The sequence below is a fragment of the Centrocercus urophasianus genome, unplaced genomic scaffold (genome assembly GCF_019232065.1).
Source record: "Centrocercus urophasianus isolate 14NV4802_14NV808 unplaced genomic scaffold, USGS_Curo_1.0 seq_73, whole genome shotgun sequence".
NCBI lineage: Eukaryota > Metazoa > Chordata > Aves > Galliformes > Phasianidae > Centrocercus > Centrocercus urophasianus.
In genome coordinates this window covers 12,735,129-12,755,866 of record NW_024885344.1, presented here as the reverse complement: position 1 = coordinate 12,755,866, position 20,738 = coordinate 12,735,129, and the positions used below count along the sequence as shown (strand labels likewise).

The window sequence follows — 20,738 nt, the reverse complement described above, 5'->3', positions numbered from 1 at the left end:
ACAGCAAATAAAGAGTTAACATTCTTGTTGACCTTTTTAAAACTCAGTTGGCTTTCTCACACTATTCCTAGATGTCTTTCTCTAGCTGTTCACATATTTCATACAACTTTGCTAATCCTCTGAAAGGAAAAGTGTCCCTGAGCAGACAACCAGCCGCACACAGCATGACAGACTGGCCCATCTATGAAGCTAAAGAGGCAGAAAATATAAGGGTTTCTTTAATTTGAATGTGATAGAGCAAAGACTATTCATTACTTTGAAGGAGCGAAGGTAACTATATAGAAACACATGTCTAAAGAAAAATAATTTTGCTAGGGTAACTAGGTTAATGGTAACATTGTTAAGAGCATGTGCTCCCTTTTAACTATTTCAGGATTTCTTCAAGTTGCTCAGGTTTTTGTTCACTCTTTAAGTTGGGAGAGAGAAAAAAAAAAAGACACTGGGTTGATGTTCAACCTAGAAGACAACATTAAATATACATGAAATATATAGGAATCAGTAAAGCAGAGAAGATGGGACAGCAATTTGTATCCATTTATCTCCTATTAGGTTGATTATGAAAGGCCCATGGTAACACTGTTGTTCTTCAACTAAACATGAGATGGCCAAAGGATTGCACAAAATTGCAAGTTCTAGATAGAGGGACAGAGATACTTCTGCTAGTGCCCTGAGTTATCCCAGACCGGAGAACTTTGACCAGCTGCTACTTAAAACTTTTAAAACCATGGCTGTAACAGCAGAAATCACTTTGTGCAGATATTGTTTACCTTGGCAAGAAGGCTTTTCCCAATGGAAAACTTGTTGTAAGAAAGATTTTTTTTGTTTAGGAAAAAGAAAAATCAAATCAAACAAACACCTTAAAAGGGCAGTTTTGCCTATATAACATCTGTAGCTGGGGGGTTCTGGTGACAAAACGGAATGTTCAGAGATCACAGGGGCAGTCTGCAGATATGATAAAGTAATTAGCATTATAACCCCAGCAAGTATTTCTAGACTGGACCAGGCATCTGAATTTCTTTTCTGTGCCCTAAGAAGGATAGATTCATACAAATCACATAAACAGAGCTGACTGTGAATATATCCCAACTAGCTTCCATCAAAATTGTTGAGAACCAGAAAGGAACTTAGCTGTGGCAGTCAAGACCTCAGTAAAAATAGTTTATTGAGATAAAGATGCAAAAACTGTATTTCTGGACTTTATACCAATCCAGCCATGAAAAAGAGCTGAGGTCCTCCAAACAGATCCTCAGGTCCATAGACACTTCTCGAGGAATGCCTTTGCACTCTGGCTTATCCAGCTAACACATTCTCTGGGCAGCTGGAATACAGTCTGAATACAGAGTCTTTGTCCCCAGGATTGCTTTCACTGCTGCAGATTGCAAGTTGAAGAAATGCATGTCTTTGTATACTGCAGATTTCTAGCTTTCATGACTTTTGGCTCACTTAGCAAGTTTGTCTTACCACTCCTGAAGGCTTACTGCCTGCCTCTACCATAAAGTCAGTAATTCCCAGCAGCACAGCAGAGAAAGAAGCTGCCCAGACAGCAAACTGAACTTTTTAACGAACAGGCCCATGCTAACATCAGTGTTAATAAATCGTTAACTGATGGTCCCTTCAGCTATGGGGTATAGAGGCTGACAGAACAGCAGCCCTAGAGGGAGCAGCCTGGAGAAGTCACCCCTCTCTCAGCCTCTTCCTCCTTCTGCTATCCAGCAGTCTACGGAGTGCCATAGACAAGATCACCGGTATGCTAATGAAAATACCCATGTTCCATAGCAAGATAAAGAGAGGGGAGAGAAGGAGGACATCATCTTGCAAAACATTGCCTTCTGCATATTTCATCTGAACACCCATGTTGACAACTACACCTTATCCAAGTGCTTAGACAGAAATAATGTATGCTGTTCATTACTGGCTTCCAGCCAAAATGAAACATAATGGTAACCAACCGTTGGAGGCTGGGAGGAATGGCTGCCAGCCTGTGTTTCAGGAAATAATGTGTATGTGTTTAATACTTCCCTGGAAAACAGCCTTATTTTCGAGCAAGACTCAAGCCAATAACATCTTCAACTTCTCTTGAAAAATTACATGTTCCTTATGCTTCAGTACTTAACAGGTTCAGTCCAATAATAATCCAGATCATGCCTTCCTACCTGTCTTCCCTGAGTTTTGTTTTTTTCCCCAGTTCAGTACATTAGAAATATTACTTAACTTGATATAAATTCAATGCACATTATATCATTTTTACTATGCTTCTTTCTGGTAGGAATTTATACTGAGTGTATCGTGGAAATAAAACGTGAAAATCCTTCCAATTTCTCTAAGGTGTCTGTAGAAAATGGATTGGTATGGCCTACAGCACCTTAAACCCCTGACATTGGCTTCTAAAATGCTCAAAGACTTGAAATGATGAAAGTGTAATTGAGAGCAGCAGAGGAAGATGTTTAAAGTAACATGGGAAGCAGTTACCCAAAAATGTGGTTTGTTTTCTTTCATATGGGTCTCAAGATGAAGATATTCCTGATGCCAGTAAAACATATATATATATATATATACTGTATTTTCACTGTTGCTGCGCATGCAGTAAAATCAGGAATGGAAATGGCACTTCTTGTTGCAGCTACAGCTGCAAGATATCTTGCCCCCAATTTTCTTGTTCATCATATTCCAAAATGTTCTCCAGATGAGAAGAAGTTTCCAGTGCTCGCTTCTGGACCTTCAGGAGCAAAGGATTTATTTTGCTTGTTTTAGGTGTGAGAAGAGGCTCACCGGTTAGTTTTCATTTATATTGGCAGAAATAAGGTGAAATGCACAGAGCTTTGCTGAAAGACTTTTTGCCACAGTCAAAAGAATCCATCCAGAAATGGTTTATTTAGACTTAGACAGGCATAATTCCCACCAGGAACTCTCTGCTTGGTGTTGGTGGGAAAGTTGAATCAGACAATTAGAAAAACAGCTGAGGTCTTGAAGTTTGCTCCCTACTAGTTAGTGCTGCCTCAGTTTTGTTGGTTTTGCTCTTACTTGCCTTAATGAATCCAGTTCCCAAGTACTTGTGCACATTTTCTCTGCCTGTCTCAGCAAAAAGTGAGCAAGGATGGGACCTATAGGAAAGGAACAGTAACACTATTCTCTTCAAAAGAAGCCCAGTCTTAGCACCAAGGAGAAAGTTAAATGCAGCACAGTACGACAGACACATATTTGTGTTCAAGAAAACTATTCTAGGCTTTCTGTTTTGAGGCAAAATGTTATTTACTGAAAATACTATTAAGGCAATAAATAAGAGTTCTTTGTAGGCTAGTTTTATATATCCCCCCTGCTCTACCTGGATACCAAATTTTGATAATCAATATAGATCCTTTCACAATGAGAACTTCATAGTTTAATGTGGCTGTGTGTACATTACCAATTTATTTTGCTTCCCAAAAAAGTAAACATGATAAATCCAAAGTGTTTACTGAGCAGCAAACCTACCGGAGGCTCATTTGTTTTGAATTTGTTCTCCCTATTTCATTCTGCAGTAGCTTCTGTCTTAGCACATGCTCTCTTGTTTCACAGAGTGTCATCTTGTGTCCTCTTTATTCATCCAGTGTACCCTGATGTCTTCAAACATCTGCGTGGAGTATGGGTAGCCACATTCTGGCTCATACAGACACATGTGCCTGCTGGGCACCCAGAGAAGATGCCGGATCTTCCTGTGTGTCTGCAGGGGGTTTGATAGGGGTTTTACCCTCAGCCCAATTCTTATTTTAGCAAAATCTACAAGATGGAGAGCTTTGTCTTGGACTGAAAGCAGCAAGTAAAAGCAGCTTGACAAACAAGGACTCCTAGTGGCTGCAGTGACTGCCATATGTGCTTAGCTCCGTGCTTAGCTCTAATCTGGCTAGTTTGGGAAAGCTTGCTGTACTGCAGTCACATCTCTGATAACAGCAAATGTAGCTTCATAGAAAGGAGCCAAAAAAGCCAAAGTGGAATTCAAAAAGAAACTCCGTTGCGTGTCAACATATCAATTCCAAAAGCAGCATTGACAGTGATAGAATGCATGTGGGTATAGGGTAGAGGCCCTAGAATCAAATTAAACATCACTGCAAAAAAAGCCTTCTTTCATATACACATCCTGGTTTAAAATTGTGCTTTGACATGAGTGTATTAATGTTGCATGATAATGATACATATAAAGCACATCACAGGAACGGTATACGCTTCTGCAACTTCTGCTTGTGTATGTGTCAAGTCTTGGGGCTACGTGTGCCAAAACACATAAAACATTGACAAGTGCAAGCCCAACTATCAGTGCTGTCAGAGCCATGTGAATGGCTTTCTTTCTGTAACTTTCTACTGCTTTTACACGTGATAAAGATAGTAAAAAAACAGATTGCATATAATTTGACAATTTTTTGGTAAATAGTAAATGCCCAACTATGCTTATTAAGAGTTTTGTAGTATCTATTAATAATGAGACATGTGGAGGTACACAGCAGTGGATATGTTCTAAGTACACACGGTCAGAGTTCTGGTTACTGTAAAATCACTGATGGCTGCAGAATAAAAGCCCTCCTACAAGGTAAATAACAAATGGAGAAAGTAACAAAATGCAAGCAAGAAAAATACGTTCAACTGAGTTTCAGGGAAAGCTAGGGTGGAGAAGAAGGCAGGAGAGACGAAGAGACTTGACCAGAGAAAGGACCCATTCAAGTTACAAGGGCATTATAAAAGGCACGAAGTTCCTAAAGCAACAAGGAAAGGCAGAAGAGTTTCTCAAAGGCGGACTGAGGCAAGGCTCTGGAGAGCGTCCTCAAACAGCACCACAATTAGTAATGGAAGTAAACTGTTTTTCCAATGGCTATCAAATCATGTATTTTTTTAAAATATGATAGAGACAGATGCCTTACTGATGGATGCCAAGGATCACAGATGTCTAAATGATCAGGGAGTTTATTTTTTAAAAAAACAACAAACAGGAACTTGTATCATGTAATCAGAAATAATTATGGGAAATTTTAGTCTTTTGAACATACTTCTGCATCACCATAAATCAACATTTTTAACATAACTTAGAAGATCATACCTATTAGCTACAGCTTTTTGGTCTGGAAACTCAGCTATAATTATTTTAACAAAAAAGATTTTTCTAGGTCTCTTGCAGTTCTCAGATCCAACTGGCTGAAAGCCACCAGGATGGAGACCAAAATTTTTTTTTACAGTATTTTTTCTATGTACTTGTTTTATTAACCTTTCTTGACAAAAGTGAACTAGAATTCTGAATGGAAACAAAGCCCATGTCTCTCTGTACTTAGAAGCAAGCAAACAAAACAAAACCAACAAGCTGTTCTTTAAATTTGCATGTAAAATAGCATATGTCACTGTTTCATCTTAACTGAACCTACTCCTACTGCAAGTTTTTTTTTTCCTAAAAGCAATAAAACCTTGCAATGCAAATATTTGCTTCCAGAGCTGATAGCATGCTCATGTTATGCATTGCCTGTTCAAAGCAAGCAAGTATTGAAAAGAAATCCTTAAATTCCTGCAAATACAGAATTGTTTGAGTTGGATGGGACCTTTAGAGGTCATCTAATCTAACTCCCCTGCAATGAACAGGGACACCCACAGCTAGAACAGACTTCTCAGAGCCCTGTCCAGCCTGACCTTGAGTGTCTGTAGGAATGGGGCATCCATCACCTCTCTGTGCAGCCTGCTCCTTAGTTTTACAATAAAGCCATTACCCTTACTGCTGAAAACTTCTTTTTTTATGCAATCTAAATCTCTCCTTTTTTAGTTTGAAATTATTTCTCCTTGTCCTGTCACAACAGACCCTGCTGAAGAGTCTGTCCTCTTCTTTCTCACAGCCCTGCTTTAGATATTGAAAGGCCACTTTCCGGTCTCCCCACTTCCTTCCCTCCAGGTTAAACAGCTCCAGCTCTCTCAGCCTGTCCACATAGGAGAGTTGTTCCATTCCTTGCATCATTTCTGTGGCTCACCTCTGGACATACTCAAACAGGTCCACATCTCCCCTGTACTGAAGGACTCCACCTCTGGACATGCCACCCTAGATAAAGTCTCTCACCAGAGCAGAGTAAAGGGGCCTCCCTCATCCTGCTGGATGTGCTGCTTTTGTTACAACCCAGGATACTGTTGGCTTTCTGGGCCACGAGGGAGCATTGCTTACTCATGTACAACTTGCCATCTGCCAGTACCTCTTAGTCCTTTACAGAAGAGCTGTGCTCTATCCTTTAGTCACCTAACTTCTTTTGATGCCAAATCTTGCAGTTGGATTTGTTGATTCTCACAACGCTCACCTGGGCCCACACTGCTCAAGCCTATCCAGGTTTCTCTGAATGTCATCCCATCCTTCGGGTGTACTGGCCGCACCACACAGCTTGATATCATTTGCAAACTTGCAGAGGTTGCACTCAATCCCACTGTTAGTGTCACTGATGAAAGCATTTGTCCCAGTATTGAAATCTGAGGGACACCACCCATCACTGATCTCCATCTGGACACTGAGCCATTGACCACCATTCTCTGGATACAATCATGCAAACAGTTCCTCATCCTTTGAACATTCCACTTATCAAATCCATATTATTCCAATTTGGAGACAAGAGCATTATGGAGGCCATGTCAAAGGCCTTACTGAAGTCCAGACAGATGACATCAATAGCTCTTCCCTTGTCCATTGACACAGTTACATCATCATAGGAGGCCACAAGGTTTGTCAGGCAGGAGCTGCACTTAGTGAAGCTGTGCTAGTTATCCTGTATCACCTCTTCTATATGCCTTAGCATAGCTTCCAGGAGCATCTGACCCAGCACAGAGGTGAGGCTGACAGGTCAGCAATTTCCTGGACTGTCCTTCTTACCCTTCTTAAAAATGGGTATGATGTTGCCTTTTCTCCAGTTTCCAGGGACTTCATTTGACCACCATGGCTTTCCAAATATCACTGAGGGTGGCTTGGCAGCTACATCAGCTAGTTCTCTCAGAGCTCTGGGATGCATACCTTAGACTTAGACTTACAGACTAAGACCTAGCAATTATTTCTTAGACTTTTTCCTGTAAAAAACATAATCTTTTGGAACAAATGTATTCTATAGATCTAGGTTGCACTGGACAAGCATGTTTGATAAATGACTACTTAGTACTTAAAGGCCTAAATGCAATTGAATGTCACAATAAGCATCACACAAGGTTGTGATCAAGCTGTGACTGAATCCTCAGACAGTCTGCATAGTATAGGCTTAGAGCCTGTCTATGCAATTTTAGTATTTTCTGCATTTGCACAATAAGATTGCTGAGAAGAGTAAGATTTGTGACACACCAACAGGGACACCTGCAGCTAGATCAGGTTTCCAAAGCTATTTCCACAGCTGCAGAATTTTTAAAAAATGATCCCTATTAATGAATTAATGAGGCAATATATTACGTATTGAAAAACAAGCCAGTTGCAACAGTCATGTTTCTCAAGCCTTTCAACAGACCTACATATTCCTGGAATGAGCTTTAATTTTTAAACAAAGTAACTATGAGAACCAGTTCTTTGTACAGCAAAAGCACTGGGAGATTGCAGTTTTGTAAGCAAAAGAGGACCTTGTAAGTTGACATCAGCTTCCAGAGCCACACAATAGCAAGCTCTTTAGTTATTGGGAATATGAACAGAAACATAGAAGACCCCCAAACTAACAAGAACAGGTCAGGCTTGCTTATAACAAAGCGGAACTGAATATGACTACTGTCATTTCCATAGTGCTGTCGTCTAGTATTCCATTACTCCATCAGCATCAGCTGTCTACTTCTGCTTTGAGATTAGCAGTTCTGACAGTCTACACACATATCATGCTCTAAAACACAGAGTGAAATTGGCTCTGAGGTTTATTCTCTATCAGTGGGATATCAGCCATATAACTATAAATATAAAATATAGGCATCACCTGGTGTAAATGATATTTTGGAGCTCAGAAAATTGCCTGGTATCGTCTTGGGAGCCTTTATCACAAAGACTGCTGGCACAATGCTATACGCTTTACTCTTCCTACTTGAACACGATAATGCAAGGATAAGATATTTACAGCCTGGATTCGTCTGACCAATTTTAGACTTGTAAGTGCTTCTGAGGTATGATTCATCCCAGGAAAGAGATCAGACAACCTACATCCAGCATGTATTTTACTTCATCCACTCCAACAGGGGTCACAGTACTTAGGTGAGACACAGATGCTTGTATTGCAGATGATTTCAGTTAGAGAATCTCAAGTCATCTTTCTCTCGAGCTGTGTGTCTCAAAATAAAGGGTAGCACAGAGAAAATAACATCAATAAAACCCAAAGCAAGGCCACTTATTTGTAAAGCATCATGGGATCTTAAGGCTTTAGGGTGCTCAGTGTGAACAGATTGGAAATCACAACTTCAGGGCTCATAACATCTGACCAGATTCTTTGGATGTTTCTGTTCCCTTGAAGGAAAAGCCATGTCTGCTATTACACCAAAAATGCTTTAAAGATCCAGCTGTTTTACACTCCTCACTAAAAAGCACCCCAGCTACTGCACATTCCAAAGCAGGGGAACAGACTCACTTCTACTAAGTTGTATTTACACTAATCTGACCCCAATCAATGCTACTGAGCCAGAATTAAATTCCACCCTAAAGAAGACAGATAAAGGGAGTTAAATGTGCAACATGAAACACTGGCAAAGTACTGTTTCAAGAATTCAAATCTCTCTTAAGAATCACACTTCTTTTCTGAAGCAGGCAGAAGTCTGCTCCTTGAGATTCATTCTGCAGTTTCGTGCAGAAGATCCGTATGAGCTACCACATTCTGCTTCCTAAGAAGATCATTTCACAGATTTGCTGGAAACATGGGTGGATATATTTTTTTGGGACTTGTGTGGACCAATTCTTAACAGCAATTGGTCAAGCAGGGCCAGCTGATTGAAGGCATTTAGGCTGCAAGACCTACATGAGTGAAGAGCTAATATCACATTACTCCCTTGAAAAATCTTTTCATACCACTCTCTACCTAGGAAATGAAATCTAAGATGCTAAATCGCAGAATTACAGAATTGCAGAGGTTGGAAGGGACCTCAAGAGATCACTGAGTCCAACCCCCCTGCCAAAGCAGGTCCCTTTACAATAGGTTGCGCAGGTAGGTGTTCAGACAGGTCTTGAATATCTCCATCAAAGGAGACTCCACAACCTCTCTGGGCAGCCTCTTCCAGTGCTGTATCAACCTTACCATAAGAAAATTCTTTCACATGTTTATCTGGAATTTCCTGTGTTCAAGTTTTAGGTCATTGCTCCTTGTCCTATTGGTACACACCACCGAGAAGAGCCTGGCCCCATGCATTCATGTCCCACCTCTCTTTAGATATTTACAAACATTAATCAGATCTCCCCTCAGTCTTCTTTTGCCCAGGCTGAACAGATCCAGGTTACTCAGCCTTTCCTCATACGGGAGATGCTCCAGGCCTTTTCTCATCTTGCTGACTCTCCACTGGACTCCTTCTTTCCCTGTCACTGTTGAACTAGGGAGCCCAGAACTGGACACATGGCCATGAATAGGGAGTACTGCACACAGAGTCCCGAATTAGCACTGGGCATTTTCTCCAATTAACTAGTTTTCTAAAGCAGCATCCCTCTGTCTTCTGCATCAAAGCAAAGCTTTTGCTTGGCTGCATTCTCTTGCAGGAAGTGCTTAGGTAAGTCATACTGAGATTCTTAGATATATCTTACTCTATTCTGTAGGAATAATGTCAAGATCACAAAGGTAGAACATCAACACCTTCAGCAGCCTTACAATAATGAAGAGCAGTGGGGGGCTTCTGCTTTGAAAAGAAAGAGAAAAAAAAACAAAACATAAAAAAAAACCACAAGAGCCTTCATTGCCTGAAGCCCTATGCAAGATTGCTTGCCATCTGCCTAATTAAATTGACCATTTGTCCCTATTAGAGGCAGCTGTGCTATGTAAAGCAATTAAGGTGGCACAGGGCAGGGGGTATGGGTGGGGAAGTGACAGTTTTTGGTGTGGGAAGAGAGTGTTTGAAGTGCTGACATCACTGAAACATTCTCAACAATGAAGAGGTGATACATTCAAGTATATAACAAAAAAAAAAGACATGCACCAAACATGAGCCCTTTCAGAAGCTCTAACTCAAGAAATGTCCTTCCTTTAACATATCCTGCATTCCTTCTGGGGAGATTTACACCAAATAAAAGCACCGTGTCTCTGACAACACAAAGCATTCATAGTAATGAGCCACAGTTTCACAACATACATGTTTGCCTTTTGATATAGGACATCTGTGAGCCAGCAACAGTAATAAATCTCAATGTTAGCATAGATGAGTTTCCAGATTTTGAGTCAGACACTATCAAATTTAACTTATCAGCTCATTAAGATAAAACAAGCTCTTTTGTCATGAGGTTTCTGATTTGTTATGCCGTTCCAGAACCTGGGACAAAGTAAATAGGTTCCTTTTTTCCTTTAGATAGTGTGAATGCTTAATGCCACTGGCTATTCTTATAAATCACATAAGGGGAAATTACTGCTTGAGCCCTTGCTATAAGCGGGGAATGTGATGATTTCAGTATGTTTCAAGGAGACATTCCTAAAATACCTAACTCTTCTGTCGTTTTATCATTGTGTAAGGCCTGAGTACAGCAGTTTTATCCCTAATCTACAAGCATGCTGGTTTTGGTCTTGTCAGACTTCAGGCTCCACAGTGACAGGCTTTTGAGCCGGATACATCCAGAGTAGCAGAATTTGTGTTTTAGAAGTGGCAGCCTTCATTTGAGCAAACAAGAAAAACTGCCTGCAGTCTTGCAAAGCTCTTTGCTGCAGGAGACTCAGTCCTTTTCTTGGGGGTAGAGTGTAGTGTTCACAGGTATAGCCTTCCATAAGTATAAGAAATTGGAAAGAAAGATATGGAGGGAGAGAATGGAGTCACAGATGTAGAAAGGAAGATTTGAATGTGCTCCAGACTAGCTGGAACACCTCCAACAAATAAAATCTAGCAAAGTCATGTGTCACGTATGTCTGGGGTAACCATAAAGAAGATAGAAAAAAAATTACTCTTTTTTAATACATTTCACAAAATGTGTTCTTATTTTAGAGTCTACGTATCGTCACCAAGCTACCATTGATGATGAAGTGGTTTCCATGGAGATACTAGATACAGCTGGTCAGGTGCGTGAGTGCGTGTACCAACATCCAGTGCCTTGGCTCAGACAGGCAGTAGGGAAGGGACTGCGGTGGAGGCAGTGTGGTGGGTGGCAAATGTGCTCCACTCCCAGGGACTGAGATTTGTTTCTGAACACAGCTCTCCCTCCTCCCCCCATCACAAGCCTGCTGCCAGACCAAGTGTTCTATATTCCAGACTGTTCTGCAAGGGACCCTGCTTACAGTTTTCAAACGCTAGAAGAACAAAGTCAGGGTTTACACTGGGATTAAAATTATTTCTGCTTCATTCCTTGACTGAGGGCCAACCATATAATGTGTTATTACTATTCAGAAAGCCATAATCTGTTTCTTCAGTCAAGTGATGAAGCTCAATAGCTTCTACCAATGATTCTCAACAAACTGTAGAACGGTTTTGTCATAGCAAGGAACCCCTTTTTTTCAAAACATGACAGGCATTCAAGCTGCACATTCCTATGCATTTTGTGTGCTGGGTATCGTTCAGCAGAGACCCTGTTCTGGTTGCCTGCTACCAGTCTGCCCATGATAGACAGCCCGTGATGGCTTGTCAGAGTAGGTCTCTATGTTGGACTTACTTGACAAGGTTTTGTTAGAAGGGGGGCTGCAGGAATAGCCTCTGTGAGCAGGGCCCCCTGATCATGTCAGAGCCAGCCCCAGCTGTTCCAAGAGGGATCCTCCGTTGCCAGAGCTAAGCTATAAGCAACACTGGGTGTGCTTTGCAAGAGATTTAAGGGTTAAAACACTAAAATACAGCAACTGGGAAAGAGAGTGAGAAATGAGAGAGAAGCAGCCCTGCAGCCACAAGTGCAGAAGGAGGGCAGGAGGTGCTCCAACCATGTAGCAGAAGTTCCCTGCAGCGCATGGAGAGCATGGTGGAGCAGGAGGTCTGTGGAGACGCCACCTGTGGGGCCCTGTGATTGAGCAGTGTGCTGCTAAAGAATGGGCCCCATGGTTACAGAGCTGTGTTGGAGCAGAGCTTAGTGAGTTGCAGTCTATGGGAAACCCAGGCAGGATCTGTTCAGGAAGGATAGCATCCCATGGAAGGGACCCCACATGGAGCATGGGCAGAGAGCAACTGTGAAGGAAAGGCAGAGATGGACTCTCTACATTCCCTGCTGTTGCACATGGGGAGGAAGTAGAAGAGGGTGGATAGGGGGATGGTGGTTTTAATTTGCTGTGAATTCTCATTGCTTTAGTCTGTTAGTAATAGGCAGTAAGTTATATTAATCTCCCTATACTGAATCTTTTCTGTCCATGATAGAAATGAGTGAGCAATCTCCTTGTCCTTATCTCAGTCCTTAAGCCCTTTTTCATCACATTTTCTCCACATACCCCATTGAGGACTGGAGAAGAGCAGTTGTGGTGCAGTTTAACCACCACATTGTCCTATGCCACACAATAAAGAGAACAATGTGTGTAGAGTACAGAATCAGGCAGATGTATGTGGCTTTCCAGGCACTGGAAAAGCAGTCTCTGTCTGAATGAAGACCTTGTGTCTTTTTCAAAAATCATGTTCCTAAAGCTGGTATCTGTCTTTTTGAAACAGGAGGATGCTATTCAGAAAGAAGGACACGTGCGATGGGGTGAAGGCTTCGTCCTGGTCTATGACATCACGGACAGAGGCAGCTTTGAGGAAGTTCTACCACTCAAGAACTTGTTGGATGAAGTTAAAAAACCCAAAAATGTCACTCTGATCCTGGTGGGGAACAAAGCAGACTTGGATCACTCCAGGCAGGTCAGCACAGAGGAAGGTGAAAAGCTGGCCACAGAACTAGCATGTGCTTTTTACGAGTGCTCTGCTTGCACAGGAGAGGGAAACATTATGGAGGCCTTCTATGAGCTCTGTCGTGAGGTACGGCGTCGAAAGATGGTCCAGGGCAAGACTCGGAGACGAAGCTCCACCACGCACGTCAAGCAGGCTATTAATAAGATGCTTACCAAAATCAGCAGCTAAAAAGATCTGTACTAAGCCAGAAAAGCATTATAGAGCATATTAGCTTGTGGTAGGGACAAGGCAGGCAGAGCACATTTAATAAAAAATGGTCAAAGCTTTGCTATTAAAAAAATAGAAAACTGAAACCACACAACTTTTTGAGTAGCATGGAATCAGACTTCTTCCTGTTTCAAAATGTATTATAGCCACACTGCTTTGGGCTAACGTGGAAAAAAAAACAAACAAACAAACTCCAAAGGACTAAATGATTGTGGGGGTTGGCACTCACAGAGTATTTTCTGCTTCTACAAGGCTGGCTCCAATCCCCTGCAAGTCAGTAGTGCCTAAACATCATTCCCAGCCAGCCAACTGCTCAGTAGCCACTTACTTGGAGAGTAACTCAGTCTTCAGTCCAGCAACAACCATCACAACTGGTAATCTCAAGGACTGAGGCTGCTGTGTTGCACCAGAAGGTTCATCTGACACCTTTCACCAGCTCTAAATTGGCGCATTGTGTGCTTTTACTCCAAACAGTCCTTCCTTGTTGTCATTTTGTCAGATCTATGAGTGCTGATGTTCTTAGCGAGTTATGCAAAAAGTACAGTAAAGGTCTTTCTCATGGAATGTTTAGCTAGCAAGACAAACATTTCAATGGAGCTAAAGTTCAGCTGCTTTTTGAGATCCTCTAAAACTACAGAATTCATCAAGAAATAATCAGCTAGTCCAGTGGCATTTCAGCGTTTCCTCCTTGAAGTACAGTTCTGTACTTGGGGAAATGGGAGCGTATGCATCAGGAGACTGAACTTTAAGGATAACCACATTTCTGTTGATTTCATTATGGGTAGTTTTTAGCTTTTGTTTACAATTCTGTTTTGGATTTATTTCAATTCAAGTAGTTTCCCTTGCTCTATCTTCCACTGAAGAAAAATTCAAACCATAGGAAGTCAAATGTTTAAATTCTGAGCCCGAATGTATGTAGGCTGCTCTGAAAGTATCGCCTCCTATTTTTTTTTCCATGTAAAGTGACAAAAACTACAAAAAGCACAATAGCACTATTTCATAGAGAAAATTCTCAGCTACATAACACTACTTTTCAACACAGTTACCACCATCAGCTGATTTATGCAGATGAGTTGATAGGGACACTCTTCATTTCATGGTGTGACAGCTGTGCATAGCCATCTGGAACATGGCTTGTCTTTCATGTCACTGTCACCACTGCACAAATGCACCACCCACCGCGTCATTGTGCTGACATACACTGTTTGGTCTCCAGAAACATTCAGCAAGTGTCCATGAATGTCAGTTGGTGCCATTTTTTCCACGTGAAGGAATTCAGTGACACACCGTTGCCTCATACACACTTGCATGTCAGATGCCATTCTTTAAGACTGCCCCTCTGCTCCCATCTGTCACACGGCAACAAAATGTAACAGAATATTGGTGGGAAGGTTCAGCCACTACTGCCATACCACCTCTGACATTGTGGCCAACATAATAGAGTAAGTGGTATTACTATTAGAGCAGCCCTCGTGAATCAGTTGTGAATGGCCTTCACCATATCAAAAGGCCATAATTTCCAGTTGTTTAACTTCCAGATGTTGCTTGAAGCATCTGTGGTTTAAACCAGCAGTTTTTTTGTGGTTCTATCTGGCATTTTCAAGAGAAAGTGCGGTTTATCATATTTTTGTTTCCTGGGATAAAAGGCATTCAGTTTTTTTCTCCTGTTCTTCCCTCATGTCTCACACTGAAGCGAGCTATCAAGTTTTCCCCTGTCTACTTGTCTTAACTGTAGTAGTGAAGTCTTCTAGAAGAAGAGATACAGGAACTAGCACTGGAAGACTTTCAGACAGTGCTTGCCTCACCAACGATGTTGCATCCCTTTAGACATCTTTGTGTGCTGCTCAAAGTGACATCATGTAGAACCACAGCCAAAGGGTAGGTTGACAAACGAGATTATTAGCAGTACTTTATTCTGAAGAATAGCCCTCTTATAGCAACTGCTTACAACTTCATTCTCCACTGCTTTGCACTTCATATGGTTATTCGCCTTTGTGAGAAAATAACACCAAAAGGCTATCAAATCCAATTTGCTATAGATGTACAAGAGTGAGGATATCTGGTAGGACAGCACTTTATGCAGTTGTAGGTAGCCGTATAAATGATGGAACATCTGTTGGAACGTTGGCTGGAGAACCAAGTCTATATTCCCATGGACAGAGAAATGTCCCAAGTACGGAATGCTCAAAGCACTGGCTTAAAGATACTTACCAAAGTAACTTAAAAAAAAAAAAAAAAAAGTTTGCATAAATGAAAATCACATTCAAATGTATTTTTGCTGTTGTTTATTTCCTCTGTTTCCCATTGTAGATAGTGAAAATTCATTCCAGTCTTTCAGAATCAATATTTCTGTTTTGGTTCTCATATTCAGGCACGTTGCCATACATCAGCTACACACTCTGCAATCAAAATGACTGTGTGCTTCTGGACAGGTGGTTTTGGCAACAGATCACATCACTGTTGACACATTTGTTCCCAAACTATTGGTCATGCCTCTATCTGTTGTAAAATAAATAAATAAATGAAATAAAGAGGAAGAGAGGTTTAGCCAATTTTTAATTCTGTTAGTAATATAGAATCAACACGAATGTGAGAGTTAAATTAATGCACTGACAGTCATTAGCTGAAGGTCTGAACTTGCATACATGTACGTTACAACTTTATGAGAAAGAGTAAGCATTTGCAAGTTCAGGCACTAAATCAGTCTGTTATCTTTCACATCAGTGCTGTTGTATGAATCTGCAGCAAACAAAATCCTTACCTGCAATCCTATAGGAATGCAGCTGATGAGGAAGGTCATCATGTTAATATTGTAAGCAATGATTTATCCCTCTCTAAGACAACATCAACAGCTCTTTTCTCTGAAATCTTGTCTTAGATTTCAGAGTAGAGCAGCATTTAAAATATAAAAACATTAATACATGAATTACAAGAAAAAATAAAGAAATCATATTTGTATTAAGAGAGTTGAAAGCCTAAGGTATGGCCATAATACTTTCCAAAAGAATCCCAGTGAATTATATATATGTAGTGTTATGGGGAAGTTATAAAATCTCCATGAAAGAAAATATTCCACTGTGCAAACATTATTTGTTACATAAAGAACCTCTAATAAAAATAGTAACATTTCTTTGCAAAGACTGAATTTGGAAACTGCCGAACATGATAAACATTCAGTCAGAAAGGAGGCTGCTATTTTATGACCTTTCCTCCCACACAAATACGAATTTCTTTACTTAATTGCTCTTTTTTTTTTTCCCCCTCTGTGTAATAGGCTGCTTGACAAGCCAATTATAGTAGAGTCTATGATAATCTATTGATACATACGACATAGTATTAAATGCAATTTGATCTACTGTTCCTCACAATGTAGCAATATAATATTGGCTATGCTATAAATGTGTCGTATTTCTACAGCGTGCAAATTAAGCCCCAGCTTACGCAAGCACTGGAAAGACCAAATACAACATGAATTTGCATTCAGTAGCCATTTTGCAGCAGATATCAACAGCTTAAATTCTGTTTCTAATGCTGCTATTTACATAGACAACGCTAACAATCGGTTCTTCTCCTCTGCTCTTTCCATTTCGGCAGAGGGAGGACAGGAAGGAAGAAAAACTAAAAGGGGGAGGAAAGGTGAAATGGACACTTGTTACCTGCAACAAGTTGATTGTCATTTATGAAGTTTTTAAATATTTATCTTCAATTGATGAAGAGTTAGTCATGCCCATGCTGTGAGACCTGGATCAGGAACCAAGACTTCCCTAGAACTTTGAGAATCTTCATATCTGGGGGTTCGGTGCAACCAAGGATGGAAGTGAGGGTCAGCCATTGAATTTGCACCTGGATCCAGACACGTTGTCCCCAAACCTGGGGATGGTTGCATCTGGCAGTTTGCTACAAGGCTAGTTGATTTTTATATATATAATGATCTGTATGCATTTTTACATTAAAAATATGAAAGCTTGTGCTTGTAGATAATATATAAGAAAAAAATAATAAAAAAAAATGTGCTGTCCGTACTGAACTCTTTTGCATTCGTTTTCTGTTAGTTATCTCCAAAACACTGTCATATAGCTTTTAAATGATCAGTTCCAGAATTCCTGAGTCAGGGTTTTTACGCTTTATCTTAGAAAACAAGCAATGAATTTTGTCTGAACAAGCACCTCAGCATTTGGATCAGTTTATTTGATCTTATTTGGCTTCTAAGCCTAAAATCAAGAGGTCAAACAGAATCTACAGTGAAACACAGCCCAGAGAAGCAGTGGATGCTCCATCACTGGAGGCATTCAAGGCCAGGTTGGATGGGGTCCAGGGCAGTCTGAGCTCGCTGGTGGCAGCCCTGCCCATGGCAGGGGCTCGGAAATGAATGATATTTAAGGTCCCTTCTAACCCAAGCCATTTTATGGTTACCAATTCAAAGCTGATCAAAAGTGGTACAGTGCCACGGTTATTAAATGACCTCATTGAAGCACGCTGGAAACCCTTTTTCACACTCATGCTTACTAAAATAAGATGGGTCTTTATCCCAAGCTTCTCAGGTAAAATCCCAGAATGAGAGGTCTAGGAGATAATTGCCACGGATTTGGTTGCAGCCAAACACCTGCCAACAGCTATGCTCATTTTCCAAGGACAAACACAGTCTCCTTATTCTGAAGAGAAGGTACGTTGTAAGTACCTTGCATAAGGTACAGTAGCCAAGCCTCATCACAGCTATGGAGAACTAGCAGCAATCACTTCCTTGTTTTCCTCCAAATCTGGGCCAATGAAGTAATCCAAAGCTAAATATTGAGTAGGTGAATGGCAGCAAGTGTGTAAGCATGCCACCACCGACAGAGCAGTATGTGATATCCAGATGCAGGATCTATGCATTGAGGTGGACTCCCCAAGCTAGGTAAAGCGTTTTTCCACTCTTTGCCTCAACAGCATTGCAAAGCAGCTCTGAGTTATGTCAAGCTGCACTGTAACTTGCTTCAGTTAAAGTAATGCAAAGTAAATGCAGTCACAATGGCTATAGATAAACAGTGCTTCGGATTTCTTTTATCGTTGTTTTAATGACTCAAACTATTTGCATATCTTGACAAGAAAAGAAAAATGGAGGCTTTAATTAAAAAGAGTTCCTTGGCAGATTGATGTATCTGCCTTTATGTTCTTTGAAAAATGAAATATATGATGAAAACAGTGTCATTTTAGAAACCCTGATGTTACTCTCTTTGGTTCCATTACAGGCGCAAGGCACTAATTACTGGAGGGTTGTGACAATACAGAGCAGCAGCTTGTCACCTTTGTGAGTTTACCAGGAGGCGATAATGATGGTCTGCGAGGCTTGTTCAGCCTGCTTTCTGTAAACACATTTGCACAGGAGAAAAGCTATTAGCACAGCTCACACCAGAGACAGTCCAAGTTCCTGGGGCAGGACTTCAGTGACACTAGGGACTTAAACCACGGATAGGTCAGGACTCCAGTTCACAGCTTTGATGGCCAACACATGGAGAAAGCACAGCCAGCCTGGCTCCTAAGCTTGAAAAATGTAACCTCCATTTCTAGCCCACTGTACAAAGGTAGGAAATTCAGACGTAAGTTCACACTGCTGACAGACATTTAATAAATCAAAGAATAGGATGAAAGTTATCTTCTGACTTTTTTGGACTGATCGCTTTCACCTCTGCTAAATTTTCCAAAGCAGAAGTAGTTTTATTTTGTTTTTCCAATGTCATCGTCCTAATGTCAGATTTTTTATATGGTAGGTGTTCATTTACTCTGGTATTTGGAGATGTTGTGTGGACAAAGAGGCTGTGTAACAGCTCAGAGGTTTCTCTTGCAGGAATGCAATATTTACTTACACCTCTGGATGTGAATTCTTAAAGCTGAACACAGCTGTTCTGAAGAGTTGGAAAGCTGTTTTTGCTGATAAGGGATTGTCTCATAGATAAAGCACAGACCTGTTTGGCAGCTGCCATGGTCCTAATCCTGATAAAAACATTCTGCATCATGAGGGTCCACCGTGAAATATTAAGCTGCATAGTAATAGCAGATCTCAAATCAGATCTCAGATCTGTTTCCCATTTAGGTGGCACAGAGAAGGTAAGGTGCTGGAGCAGGCTGCTCAGAGAGGCTGTGGATGCCCCATCCCTGGAGGTGTTCAAGGCCAGGTTGGATGGGGCCCTGGGCAGCCTGGTCTAGAATTAAATGTGGAGGTTGACAGCCCTGCTTACAGCAGGGAGGTTAAGGCTTCATGATCTTTGAAGTCCCTTCCAACCCAGGCCATTCTATGATTCTATGATGATTCTATGATCCAATCTATACTTCTTTTTTTTTTTTTTTCAATCATATATATATATATATATATACAAATAATTATATATAGATTAGATACATATATATATAGATTTAGTACACTAACACTGTAATGAAACAGGTGATTTTGAGGTTTAGATTTTTTTTAATTTTTGCAAGTACAACTGGAAAGAAGTGAAACTATTATTATGATGTAACAGATATTATTAAGTGTGGAATTTGCAATTAATGCCAGGTTTCTGATATCCTGCTATACTTTAAGAAAGTTTCAGGATTGTTCAGTATTTCAGTTAGTTTTTAAGCTATGGGAAATATAACATATCTAAATAACTTTACTCAGTACTACTATAGCTGTCTTATTCATGATTCACTTTCAACAAAATCAGCTGCAAACATAAATCTACAATTTTTTTTGAGAAATTTGGAAGCTCATTCTTTCCTGAAATTTTAACAACTGAAGCATGATAAGAGAATATATTGAGTTGTGCAAGATAAATATTGGACCAAGAAGCTCTGAAATTCTGGGTAAGCCACCAAAGAACATCTATACTGCCACTACAGTATTTCCCCCAAAATTACGTTTAAGATCTCAGGATTGTCAGAGTGAAGAGCACGTACCTTCGAAGCAATAATTAAACAAGTAATGTTTTCTGATGTCAGTAAGTTCAGTCACTGAGAGGGTTCACTGCTGCAGGGAGACGTGATGTCTCCTATGCACAGGTCTGGTATGTTATATCAACATTTCATTTTATTCACTTGGTTTTGTGCTGCTCATCACTTTTACAGGTGAGAACTGCATAATTATGAGCTTAATCTGAAGTCCAAGATCAGTTGTTAACCCAAAAATCTCTCACAGTACCCATTCCTCAACTGCCAAGAGCAGTAGAGCTGAGTGCAAGGTTTTGTAACAAATAGAGAAAACATCAAAATCATATCCTCTAACCTCCTTTTTCTTTTTAATAAAAGAGGAAATTTGACCATAGAAAAAGTGAATCAATTGTCTGAAGCCATCATGATGGCTTGTAAAATGCCAGCAATGGAACACAGCAGCTCAGTCTTCCATTTCTGCTTTCAAAAACCCAGAAAATTCATTTGGAGCTTTAATTTCCATTCAGTTTCTGCTTAGAGAGAAACAAGCAAAAAGCAGCTTTAAAAATAAAACCGACATGTTTCTTTCTTTTCTAAAGATTTCTCTGTGCTGAGCTTTATCTATTTTCTATTGTCCCATAGATAACTCCAAATCTATCCTTCTGACTTGAAGC

General features: G+C 40.5%; 1 protein-coding gene across 3 annotated transcripts in view; it reads left to right on the top strand.

The window, feature by feature from the left end:
- Positions 1 to 17,143, top strand: part of RERG (RAS like estrogen regulated growth inhibitor) — a 106,910-nt gene extending 89,767 nt beyond the window's left edge. For all 3 annotated transcript variants that reach the window (XM_042838061.1, XM_042838062.1, XM_042838059.1), the window contains exons 4-5: positions 11,101 to 11,174; positions 12,733 to 17,143. In XM_042838061.1, coding sequence (XP_042693995.1) covers positions 11,101 to 11,174; positions 12,733 to 13,140 — 482 coding nt within the window. In that variant the 3' untranslated portion in view covers positions 13,141 to 17,143. The remainder of the gene's footprint in view (positions 1 to 11,100; positions 11,175 to 12,732) is intronic.
- The last annotated feature ends 3,595 nt before the right edge of the window (positions 17,144 to 20,738 follow it).